Here is a 13,602-nt window from a genome sequence, read left to right as displayed (position 1 = left end):
GGTCACAACTATTTACAGCCAAACCAGGGGAACCTTCTGCCCGATTAGTTCGTTACCAGTAAACAATCAAATATTTGGTGTTCCGTTACAATTCTCATTAAATCGGTAATTATCAAACAAAATGTATATATTGCACAATATTATTCTCAACTGTTCAAAACGTAAACAAAGTAGTACCTTCCCTCAGTTTATTTTCATAATTAAACCACAGCATAATTTGCAATATTTGTGAAAGACGACCTACATAATAATTAAGACATATATAACTGCATTAACAAAACTAAATATTTGTTTTAACACATTATATCTGCACAGTATTATCCTGAAACCAGTAAAATACCAATATGCATATATAATACCTCTGTAACTTAATAAGATAATCGGTATGCATAAGTAGGATTAAGCTAAAGAGTTAGGCACCGTCCATGGGCACCCTTTTGTCTTCATAGATTTAAATTCTAAAGACTGTCAAATACTTCTTGTGTTTATTCATTAGTGACCCAATGGTAGAAGTCTATGGAACAATGTAACATGAAAAGTAGATGTTGAAGATTGGTGGGTAGAGTGTTAGTGTTTAGAAAACGTATGTATACTGCATCACTAAAAGTTGGGGAAATCCCGCGGGCCATTCCAGGGTTACTGCCTTGACCAGAATGCCACTATCAATGAAAACCATAAACTTAAATGTATGTGTAGAATATAGCACTGTAGCAACGAGAGGTGAATAAGAGATGAGAAAGGCTGTGAACCATTTAACGCAAGAATCCAGCAGACTTGGTCCTAGGTCTGAGACAGTTCTCCACGGTTCAGGAAACAATAAGAGAAGGTACAGTTATAGTGAAAAAAGATACAAAGAGTAAACTACAAACTATAAGAACTAGGAAAACTACATGGCACTTTATAACCATGAAAACACGGATACAGGCACTACTAACAAAATGATAACAAAACCTGCACTAAAAATGTATGAAGATAAATATCAACTCTTATACCCAAGTCTGAATACAGAAAGTACAACCATCCAGGATTGGAATGATGCAAACAGATACATTACTATAAATGGAATTAGGAGCAGACACAAAAACTGATTATATCAACTAACATGCTTATCAGCGAGCTTTCAAAATGCAAGCAATGTGTCAGAGTATTAGTAAAAACCTTCTTCCGAAATTAAATACTTTTAACAAGAAATTTGTTTTTAGATTTACTTGAGGCTGGAATAAGAAGCTGATTGAACAAATGGACACCAATTTTTCCCTGGGTTTCCTGCATTCCTGCATCAACAACAAATCACCTTTAGATCTTCTTTGTGCAAGGTTTACAAGATATCATTCAGATTAATATCTAACATTCATACTTATAGCACACTCATTTAACCGAAATTCACAAGCATATGGAATATAATAATACAGTGTGAACATTGCATGTACATTAATATACAACTAGAGCTTTGTTGGCCACAACCCAATGTCAATGTCAAGCCCACTGATGTACAGACATGGTGAAATATTTCTGTAAAAGTATATTTTATTAAATATCTTCTGCTTTTAACCTTTGGTACACAAGAAAATCTGACCAATGACCCAAGACTTTTACTTGAATCAGTGACCAATTGACATGGGACTTGTTACGGCCACGCCAGCTTCACATGGTGAAGTTATTCTTATATTACCACAAGCATGGCCAGGTTACAGCCCTGACAAGCCATTATTTAATGGTGAAACAGACAAACAGAAGGACACACTAACATACACTCAGGTTGTCGGGTTCGCACAGTTGTAAAATCACTCCCATCTCACCAAGGCAACCATGGTTTGATTTGGGCGCATGTGAGTTTGGTTGATGGTCACCAAGCCGGACAAGTGGGTTTCCACCGGGTTCACAGGTTTCCCCCACAACACAAGATCACACTCTTGAGCAACATCGCGCCAATGCAAGTGACTTAGCATATGTTAATATAACTGTCTTAGTAATCATTAAAATAAATAAAGTTAAAGTAACATACACTCAAGCAACCTTACATAGTGGAGACTGAGTAGAGTTTAGCACAAACAGGCTTGACAATTGTTAAAACATGAAATGGCCAACTAAATGCTCAAGTCTCACTGTTGAAGTATGCAAACAAATTGTTAAAGACATCTGTAATCATGAACATGTATATTTGAAATACAGTCATGGCCATAGCCAACACTGATTCTATCTACATGAATAGTTATAAAAAGGAACATGAACTGATGTGAGTAACAAGCAACAGTGTGGTTAATTATGCACAGGCAGGAATTGCAAATACAGAAAAACTAGCATGATAATACATTAGTTGAAGGATAATGAAACATCACAAAAGTCTTCCAACTGAACAATATAGCAACAAATCTCTGAGACCCACATTACCCAAGATTTGGGTTCAAGACTCAGAAATGTGAAATTTTGAATGTAACACAAACTATTGTATGTCATTCAAAAAAGATATAAAATATGTATTGAAAATAGTAAGAATTTGCATTATTGAACCTTAAGTCTGAAAATTACACTCAGAACATAAATGAAATTGGGAACAGGCCTAATTTCAATGGAAGTATTATTCATGTGAACCAGATTTGCATGAGAATATAGAGGCCTATTTTCAATGGAAGGATTTAGCACAACATATATGTGAAAGAGCTTTCATAGAAACGGAACAAGATTTACATGAGAATACAGAAGTCTATGAAAAGAATATTTTAGTAACTGTAATGTCTATTTTGTGACATAACACCTTTACATCCAAAGTGACAGTCAGAAATTCTTTATACAGTTTTATGAAAATGGCATCCATATCCACAAAACAATCAAAAAACATCTTCAATATTTCAAACAAAACATCTTCAATGATAGTAAGATAGTCAAAACTCAACATGTAACATGCTACAATTACACAATGTAGTTAGTACACAATGTTAGTAGAACTCTCAGTAAAATTCCCATAGAGAAAACCCAAAATAATACTTCTTTTATAACTTTGACAAATCTCACCCAGAAAAAACATCAGAAATAGACATGATCAAGATAAGAATATGTCTGCATGAGCAGACGGAAACAAAATATGGAAACAATAAGAGGGAGACAGAACCCATTAGCGGCATGATTGTTTTTCTATTATGCATACAAGGTTGCCAGAGGCCTGAATAAGATTGGTGCTTGTGTGAGTGAGAATTACTCCAGTTTGAAATGTGTTATGTAAGATGTAGTAGGAGTAAAGCTTGAAATGAAAGGTAGCTGAAAAGAGTGCAGTATATAAAATTTGAGAGAGCTGTTGGAAACTGAAAAATATTAGTTTTTGTACCTTTTTATCTTATTCACGTTTGAAATTAACAGTTTGTTTCTCTAGACTAGAGGGCATTATTTTTCTTAATAAGCAATTAGTAAAAATGTTGTTTATTTCCAACAATGGCACTGAGGATAACATTTACATTTTGAAGGCTGCATTTCACTCAACACCGTTAACAAAACATCATATATATATCATGAAAAACAGTTGTACAATTGCTTGTGTCAAAAAACAATGAATAAACAAATAATAAATTGATTCAATCATATCTCGCTAGTTTTCACTTTTTGCCCCAGGAACTGGATTCTGGAATGGGAACATTATTATTGAAACATATTTATTTAGTAATAAACAAATCTTCAAGGGGATACAATGCAAAAATGGCTCCTCGAAAATATAATGAGCACAGTTCCAAAATATACACTTCAGTAAACACATACAGTATCATACCACAAAAAAGAACACATCAATAATACCGGAACATCACAATAGCATCCCACATGATCACCACAGTAAGTTCTCCACAATAGTATCCCACATGAACATCATATTAAGTACACCATAACAGCACCTATCATGAACACCCCAGTAATTACCACACCACATCTGTGTTAATACATCACAACTAACCCTATGTTATCAATGTGAATAGACCGTACTAATGACCTCTGTCGTTTTAATCAACCACAACAAACTTCATAGATTTAATACAGCAAAGTAGTCCAAGTTATTCACTATCTCATTGCTCAGTGAGCCAGCTTGTACTCGTAGATCTTCACATCCCTCCCAGCCCCTGCAACTACCAGGGTGCCATTGCCGTTGGTAGCGACTGCGCATGGCTGCTCTACAAGGGTTGGCCACTCCTTAATGAAGTCTCCACGTGCAGACAGCAGGATGATTTTGTCACGTGCAGCGTCTGTCACCAGGATCTGGTCATGTTCGGTGATGCAGATGGCACTAGGGTGCATTCCATCGCGCCAGAACTCACCTGGAAAATCATTTAAGCGACAGGTAACAATATACACATAGTTATGGAGTCAATAAGAGGTGAAGTTTGTGAAATCATTCTTTTATTGATAATTAGATACTTTTGACTATGTTTTTTTCATGCATAAAAAACTTTAAATCATGGGTGTGCATAAAGAAAAGTAACAAAAAGAACTGGCTTACAGATCTTGCTTTATTTCTGCTTTTTGTGTGTGAGATATTTTAAACATGAGCCCTGCAAGCTGATTTCATTGCTATACTTTATAGTTTGTTTCATTTCAGTTAGTCAAGGGGCATAACTGAACAATTATTGAAACTGGAGTGAAGGGCCTTGCTAAACCCATGTATGATAAGCAATGGCTGAAATACAACATACTGCTATGAAGAGTTTGTTTGGCACATTATTATTCAAGACCTTTAATATGTGAGCATGAAATCTATACATGAAACAACTTCCCATGTTGCTCTACAATTCTTTATAGTTTTATTGAAATCTGATTTAAATGACAGATACAGCTGAGACAAGAGTTATTATTATTATTATTATTATGAAACCCTTTTAGTGTCACCTTGACCTTTGAGTTAATAAATGACAAACCTTCCATGCTGCTCTAAAATTCTGTGAGGTTTGATTAAACTCTTTTAAATAGTTACAAAGAAAGAGCTAAAACAAACAGACTTTCGCATGTTTAATATTTGTTTAGAAAAAAACCCGCAACACATGCACAGGAAATAGGAATCCAGGGTACACCACATATCTCACCCAGGAAGATGCCAGTGAGGTCGTTGACCACTATTCTCTTATTGCCAGCGTCCAGGATGACCAGTTGGTTCTTGCTGCGGGCTGCAATGGCGCCCACATTCTGAATGATCTGCCCATCCCGGCCCCTTGGTTCCATGAACAACACCAGCTTGCCAGGGGCTGATGATGAAGAACATGTGAGAATGTGTGTAAACAAAAAATAGGTTTAGCTTTCTACATTAAACTCTCTTTCATCATCTCTTGATTTGCCGTGTCAATTAATAAGAGTAACGTCGGATAGAAGATGTAATTTAAAGTAATTTTACATAGTGGACAAGGCTTTTAACCAGCTCATGTAATCATTAAGAATAACAATATTTGCAAGTAATGTTTCCATTTGACTCAAATTGTGCTCTGATTAATCCCATGAGAAATCATCATAACAACTATGTACAGAGAAAATGAGTTGGACTATATATTTAAAGAATGAAAAAAAATACCATGTCTGTTGTTTTTTGCAACTTGAAACAAGGGGCATAACTTGACAATAAGTAAAGACAGAGTTATGTGGGTATTGTCTCCTGCAACATATGTTACAGTGTTACAAGTTTGTTTTTTTAATATCTTGAGTGGTTGAAAGATTATGACCAGGTTTAATGCTTTTGCATACCGCCAACACCAACAACGAGAATGACATCAAAGCAAAAAATAAATAACCCTCTTATCGTGAAACTGCACGGAACTAGTAAACAATAAAGAAATTGTAACAATAAAAGATAAATCACAAACAACCATACAAACTATTAAATCCTGTATGTGTAACATCTCATCCTTCAAAGTTTTACTTACCATCTGAAAGTGGATTGGACCCTAAATCTAAACCTAATATAACAAACAAATGGTTATAAGTTAATACACTAGGACTACAAAAATATCACTCGATAAAACTTCAAGGGCATTTTGTAGAAAAAAAAAAATTTGATACCAGTATCCCACAATCCTGGGTCACTGACTTAACTAAGTGCTTGTTGGTAACTACACGTACTTAAAGTGTCTGCCTCCAGCAGACAACACCCTAGTCTTGATCCTAACCAGGACATTTCAAAAAAACTTTGAAAATGGATTATGACATTACAAGAAACAGAATCATGTTCCATACATTTGCCTGTATTAACTATCCACAATTGTCATCATCATGACTCAAGAACCCTACCTTCCATTGTGTATGCCTCTATAGAAGAGTGATGAACATTGGCCACCAGGTAAGTTTGGTCCCTGCATGTGGTAAGGGGGTGGGGAGCTGGTGTGAAGTTGGTGTTGGTCCGCACCTGGCAGCTCTTTGTGTCATAGAACTGCATAAGTACACAGTATAAAACAATAAGAGAGTATTGACAGTTTAACAAGGATGATTAATGATGCTTATAATATTATTATACAAGACAATAATTGATTATGCCAATTAAAATTCCAATTACTTCTGGCCATTTTCAATAGTTATGATAAATAATTATGTACAGCATTCATTATCAAGCCCTTAAAAATCACTACAAATTAAAAGAATACTTGTTTTTCATTTTGAGTACATTATCACCTTGATTGAGGAAAACTGGCTGTTCCAGATGAGGTAGTTCTTGCAGAAGGTGACATAGTTGGGCCCTTGGTCGGGAATGCAGTCGATGAACTTGCCCCAACAGCTGAATGCCTTGAGGAGCTGGTTCCTTGCATCACACACCACAAAGTTCTCAAGGGATGTAAATACAAGTCCAACAATGTCAGGGACTTTTTTGTCGCTCTCTAGTCTGACATTCACAGATGACCTTTGCTTCAGTATCAGAGGTGTTTTGTGAGTGTCAGGCAGAATGTTCATCTGCATGGAGTCTGCATAGTTAGTTCTCTCTAAATTATGAAGTGCTGCCTGGCCCCAGGAGTGTTTTGCTGAAGAACTAGTCTTTCCATTGGTAAAACATGTCTCTGGCTGTCTGGTGGTCATCCCTGGCCTGGATGCTGCTCCCTGGGGCCCGGGATAATCCCCCAATAGAGAGGGCGTCAGGTGCCTCTGCAGCAAAGCTCCCCGACCACCTCCACGAGCTGGAAACCGAACTTCCTGAGAGGGTGCCTGATTGATCCTGGAAGTCGATGGCAGGTGCTCTGGCTGTTTCCTAACAGGCTCACTTGAAGACTTCTCAGCAAGTTTATCAGGATTTGAAACATAAAAGATTGACTTTGCTTTCATTGTATTTAGAAAATCCGATCTAAAATAAGCTCTTGGGAGATTGCTTGATGTTGTGACTGGCTTGTATGTTTTTCTGCAGTTACTATTAACTTTATTAATTCTTTGTTCAATGATACCATGCATTTGCATAATTTCATCTACCTGCCCTTCTGATAGAATGAAATCAATATTATCTCGAAGACAAGACACATCACGCCGTTGTGCTTGAATATAACTATGTCGCCTTTTTGTTCTATTTTTAATGTTACTGAAATGCACCGCAAGAATTTTCATATGCTTCTCATGCTCTTTTTCAATATGCTCAATACATTTTTCCTTTCCTTTGGTCAGAATCTCAATTTCTTTCTTTTCCTTTTCTCCTAACATTTCAAGAACTTCATTGTAATTATCATTATCCTCAAGTGTTGATACCATTTGCTCCAATTCCTTGAGGTGAGCATCCATGCCATGCTGTATTTCTTTATTCTTAGCCTCTATGGACATGTATTTGTGTTCACTATGATCAGACTGCACACAGTCCTTGCATACAGCTGTTTTACATTTAAGACAGAAGTTTGAGCACATTTCATCATGACTCGGGCAGAGCTTGTACAGACTTCGCTGAGGTACTGGGGATTCACTGTTGATGGGGACAATCTTGTGTTTCGCCGTCTGCCGGGAAAACGTGTGTTTCTCACAGCAACTTTCACACAGTAGGTCACCACAGTCCATGCACCTTCCTGTTGGTGCTGCCTCTATGTCGTGAAGGGAACACACAATACATTTGTTTGTAGCACTGCTAGCATCAGAAGACAGAAGGTTACTTAACACTAAATTCTTTGGAAGGTGTTTCAACTGTCTATTTAAAATGGCCATTTCACAGACGGGACAATGCGGATATCGCTTTTTATTCTTTTTTAAACTTTGTATGCACTCCAAGCAAAATGTATGCAAACACTCAAGCAGTCTTGGATCTGTGTACAGGTTTCCACAGATCATACAGTGGAGTTTGCTCCTTTGCTCCACCAAATTGTCACCATCATCTTCATGAGTGTGGTCCATATTGCCAGAGGCAGCTTCACTGTAAGATTCGTCACTGTCGGATACATACATGTCTATGTCTGCTGCATTTATATTGATGCTCAATTCTGCTGGCTCTTCCATCTCTATAACGGGCTCTTTACCCATGCTTACCTCTCTGGTCTTACAGTCATCATCACCTTCGGCAACTCCATCACCATTCTCGTCCACATTAGTTCCTTCTGCAACATTGTCCATCATGTCAACTTCTAGGTCTTCCTCCTCTGTACTACCTTTCTTTTCCACAGAAGATTCTGCTAGCAGATCCATGATCTAATCTGAAATTATTAAAACATTTGATATAGGTCTTCCTGAAAGGTATAAAACAAATGGTACGCTTAGGGCAACATCACCAAAATTACTAGGTCGAGTTCACTGTTGGTAGGGATTTTATTTTATTTCATTTTTATTTCTTTATTTATTTTTCCAAATATACTTCAAAAGAAGACAACTTTCTTTCAAATAGCACTATTTCTTGCAAATTAGGTGCAGTTTATATGGAACTTTATTCTGCCAAAAATGAATGACAGTTTATGTTTAAAAAAAACAAACATGTTTATTGTGTGTTATTTTGTTTCTTGTTGTTTTTATTAAAATTAATACTAGGGTAGGCAGCATATTTGAGGAAGGGTAGGGTTACCCAAAACAAATTAATTTATGGTTTCTATTTGTTGAAGTTTCCAAAAGTATCCAAAAATTACTCAGGATACAGAGTACATTCCATTTTAACTGTTCATAGTTAAAAGATTTTTTTAATTCATGCTAAGCGCATGCAAATGCTAAGCGAAATTTGTGAATTGGAAGCAATAGTAATGTTAATCTATGGCAAGTATGACTTGGTATGTTAATTTATTTTTTGACATCTGTTTGTATGGTATTATATGTTTTACACTTTGGTCTAGTTCAGTATAGGTCAGGTCTCGTAGGTTTTCAAAGGTATTAGACCACTTGTCCAGCTCTCAAAAAAAAATTTATTGTCGAACCCTGCAATGGCAGAGTTGTTTCAATTTTGGCTATTTAGACCCTTCAAAATTACCTGACATTGTTAAACTTCAGTAATTCATAGTTATTTTATGCTAGATAGTTGGTACGAGTGACCCCTTTCATAAATCTTAGAAAAAAAATACAGTCAAATTGTGATCATTTGAATAGGCTGTCATTCAGGAACTGGCAATCAGTCGAGATCAAGGCTTAGTCCTGACCATTATCCCTTCTATTTTCATATGAAATATACTGATGATGGATCGAAACATAAATAAGTCTAGGGCTCGAGCACCATTGCTGGTCCCAAATACACAAATCAGGTGCAAAACTTTGATTGTCTCAAGGTCATAATTTCACACATTTTTTCCATTTAGCATGTTCCAAAATAAACAAACAACTGCCAGTTATTAAAATTTCCCCAAGATGCAAAAATTGCATTACCGCTAATACTTGGGCATTTGAGAAGCTAATTGTGAGAAGTCAATGGTGATAAATTAATGGCTAGAAATGTAAATGAGTAATACACATATGAGTAAACCGCTACCATATTATGATTCAATAATTCAGGGAGGCAGACAACATGTGCAATTCTTGATTTTGCCAAAAATTAAATCTGATAAATGCATTAAAATGCAATGTAATTTTCTATTGTTGCCTGTTTAGAAAATGTTGGGGTTTTCTTACATATCGATGTCATCATTTAAAAAAGCTGAACCTACATTTTTTGCTATTTCGGGGTTTTCATCTTTTTATTAACATATTTTAGTTTGCCACCTTTTCTGAAAACACCGGACATAACAGCCAATAGAAATTGAGTTTACTGGTCAGTAGAAGTTGCAGAAAAACCCGAACCTACATGTCATTGTATATGACATTTTATATTGTTTTTTGTATCTCCTGAAAAAGTACAAAAATGTAAGTTCAGCATTTTTAAATGGTGCCATCGATATAAACTTTGCTATTTATTCACTGTTTATTGTTGTTTTTTCTTTTACATTTTCACATTAAGTATATGAACATATGAGCAATTTCCACAACACAAAATATAATCTGTGCCGAATTAAAGAAGGATATGAGGAATTCAAACTTTGAAATAAATTGTATTAAAGACATTTTAAAACAGACAAAAATTGAAACTCGGGTCTTTTGGAACATCGGATCACTCGGATGTTTAAGCTCAGGCCATGACGTCCTTGAGAGATCGCAGCTTTCCTGTTCACACTTTTAGGTTAAATATCACTTATTTTTTACAGGTCATATGATACCAAAGCAGAGTTTATTCACTTTTTATGACTGTGTTTCTATAAGGCATTACCTTACTTCCTGACTTTCTTAAAATTATATATTTTGTAGTTATTTGATCGTAGATTATTATAATAACTAACATCTTATGTAAATCTGAAATGCATATGTTTAGTTCATATGTCACTGAATTATTCAGGTCATATAACACTAATAAAAATATCAAGAGTTTATACACTTCACACCATAGTCTAAAATAATAGACGTGTTATACGGGATTCTTCCAATCCCTAACATCTAAACGGGAATGTGCAAAAAACGGGGGTGTTTTAAAAATATTGAAATTGTTTTAAGTGAAGTATTTTATGGTTGAAATTGATCATAAAGAGTTATATTCATATTTTTACCAAGTGAAATGTTATTTTGCACTAAACAAGCATTTGATGCATTAAAACAAGTTGTTTAGCTTTCCAATAAAACGAAAGTTGACTGACACAGACAACAATTATGCGAAGGGGAACAACACGATACAATCGTAATCGACAAAGCTTCGAAATAGACCTCGTTGTACAATCGTTACAACTCGGCCATGGCCGAAATGTTCCGAGCGATTTAAAACTGTGCCCTGAACTTGGCTGAAGCCTTGCAGGTGCCCTTCATGTTTATATCGTTATGATTTGACAGAATGAAATGAAGAAAAGCCGTCAAACTCATAGTTATAAGTTGGATATTTATTTTTTGTGTACGGAACTGACATAAAATAACATTATCTGGTAATATTTCTTGTTTTTATGATATTTTATAGACGCTTAGTATATGCTTTAACCCGGAATCCTGATCGGAACAACTACCCACTTATGATACTAAACAATTTGTACGTGAAGGATTTGCCATATAATTATTTTTTTTAAAAATCCGTCAACATACAATTATTTGGACTACTTCACACCACTGTGCCCACACAATACAACAGTTCAGATAATTTTGGACTCAATCAAAATACATTCTAGCTATTATTGATAAGTTCGGGTAATAACAGTATATTTTGATGCTTATTTCAAGAGTGATATGGGAGCTCATAATCGCTCATTTATTCTCAAATAACTGTGTCCGAAACTAAAGTATCCGAACAACAAACTCGTAAAAGTAAACTCTTAATAAACTAAGTGACTATTTAGATAAAACATTTCATGCAAGATTATATACCAAATTTAAGAAACATTCGTTTAACAGAAACTGTTAAAACTTGATGACACACGAAAATGTAATGCCAAGCCCAAAGTTTACACAAGTCTGATTTGGCATTGGGTTGCAGCTTTGGAAATAGCAGTCAACAGTTTTGCTACTGACAGCACAATTTCCACCCAGCGTTACTTCCCCTTTCTGTAAAATGAGCCTTGGGCTTGTTGCAGAGACAGGTATCTCGAGTACCACAAATGTACATATGTTCGTGATAATATCAATAAAGAGTATCGATTTAATTAAACATTTGATATTTTGCATCATTTAAATGTTTTTATTTAGATCTCCTTTTGCGGAAAGCAAACTGTACAAGTGTAAATTATTTCAGCATACATACATATATGCGTGCATGTATTATACATGTATGTTATGGAAACGATAACGGTAAGATTTTACGTCCCAGTGGTGAACAAGTAATACATTCGTCGTGAATTCAAACAATCATATACTGGTTAAATTTTGTTTTATATAAATAATTCGTTGACATTTGCACGTGCTTTGCTCAATAGTGACTACATATAAAAACCTCGATTCCTTTGAAGATCTGGAAGTCACTCGAAATTGTAAATAGGATAAATTTGAGCGAGAGGGATATAAGAACGTTTATGACAGTCTCCAGTCTGTCTCTCCATCGTAAAGAAATAATAAAAAGCGAGAGAAAACTACAAAGGAGTCTCTAAAATAATTCGGATTTTTACATAGGCGAGAATGTGACTATACCTAATCGCGACGGTTTCCAGTGTGAACATGATATCAACACAAAATTAACTATACAAATATTGTTTACCTTAATCAATGATGCACGCATGCAGAGTTAAAAATTGCAAAACAAGCATCGTAATACAGCCAGTAGGGTATATTTCAAAAGTCCGTTAATTAACAAAAACAACGCATTGCGTCATATTGTCTACAAAATGTGCAAATTCAGTGTGTGTTTAACTGTAACAATGAGCAAAACATTTGTAAAAAAACATCAGCATATCAAAAACGAGCAGAGTGTTTTATCATTTTCGCAAAATTTCATGTCTGAATGGTTTCAATGCTTGAATTCCATTAAAACATGTATGTGTTTAAAGGAGTTCTCGCATAGATTAGTATTTTTATTTTATTTTTTCAACTGACCCGATCGATCCTATATTTTCCTTCACTTTTTTGCCGTAGAGTGTGTTTTTTTCCGTAATTTCCTAAAAGATGTGTATTTTTTAGTGAACATGTTAAAATTTGACCATTTTGTGTTTAAAAGTTCCTAAAATAATTATATATCCTGATATAGCACGGTTTGGTACAGAATCCCGGTTCTCAAAAAATAAATAGAAAAAAAAACTTATGCCTATAGATCTACCTTCCCAATATTTTGGAGATGTTAGTGGAATTGAAGAACAATGTTTAGTCTTAGCAGCATTATCAATCAAGTTATATTAAAACTTGTTGAACAAAAAGTATTATCTGCCATTGAATTACATTGTTTTCAGGTATAATCTGGGAGTGGGATGAATCTAAGTCCCAGATATAATGTTGCCTTAATTTAAGTCATTTGTAATGGCGTCACCAGTTCCTGGAGATTTTAAATGTTGAACTTGGAAACTTGTGACAACTCACACGTGTGCAGTTGAATAATCTTAGCACATTAATTGCGATTTACCAACCAAAACATATTGGTAGTTTCAGGGGTAAGTGTTTGAGCCCGCCATGTCTGTAATTAATTTTTAACTTTAGTTTAAAATAAATTTTCATGAACAAGTTTGAAGTGACGATATATTCGAAATTTTACACTGCCTATTCTCTACTAGGTTTGGTTCATTTCGA

At 35.2% G+C, this 13,602-nt stretch overlaps 1 protein-coding gene across 1 annotated transcript; it reads right to left on the bottom strand.

Annotated features, from left to right (window-relative positions):
• Nucleotides 1-183: 183 nt before the first annotated feature.
• Nucleotides 184-11,875, bottom strand: LOC128214752 (E3 ubiquitin-protein ligase TRIM56-like). The gene is made up of 5 exons (XM_052921386.1): nt 11,761-11,875; nt 6,628-8,606; nt 6,250-6,388; nt 5,058-5,216; nt 184-4,295 (listed from the first exon to the last, which is right to left on the bottom strand). The coding sequence occupies exons 2-5, from the start codon at nt 8,596-8,598 to the stop codon at nt 4,054-4,056; spliced, it is 2,511 nt and encodes an 836-aa protein (XP_052777346.1). The 5' UTR covers nt 8,599-8,606; nt 11,761-11,875; the 3' UTR covers nt 184-4,053.
• Nucleotides 11,876-13,602: the final 1,727 nt, after the last annotated feature.

Source organism: Mya arenaria, chromosome 13, assembly GCF_026914265.1.
Source record: "Mya arenaria isolate MELC-2E11 chromosome 13, ASM2691426v1".
Lineage (NCBI taxonomy): Eukaryota > Metazoa > Mollusca > Bivalvia > Myida > Myidae > Mya > Mya arenaria.
The sequence above is the reverse complement of the archived record's forward strand: the minus strand, read 5'-3'. Positions and strand labels throughout refer to the sequence as shown.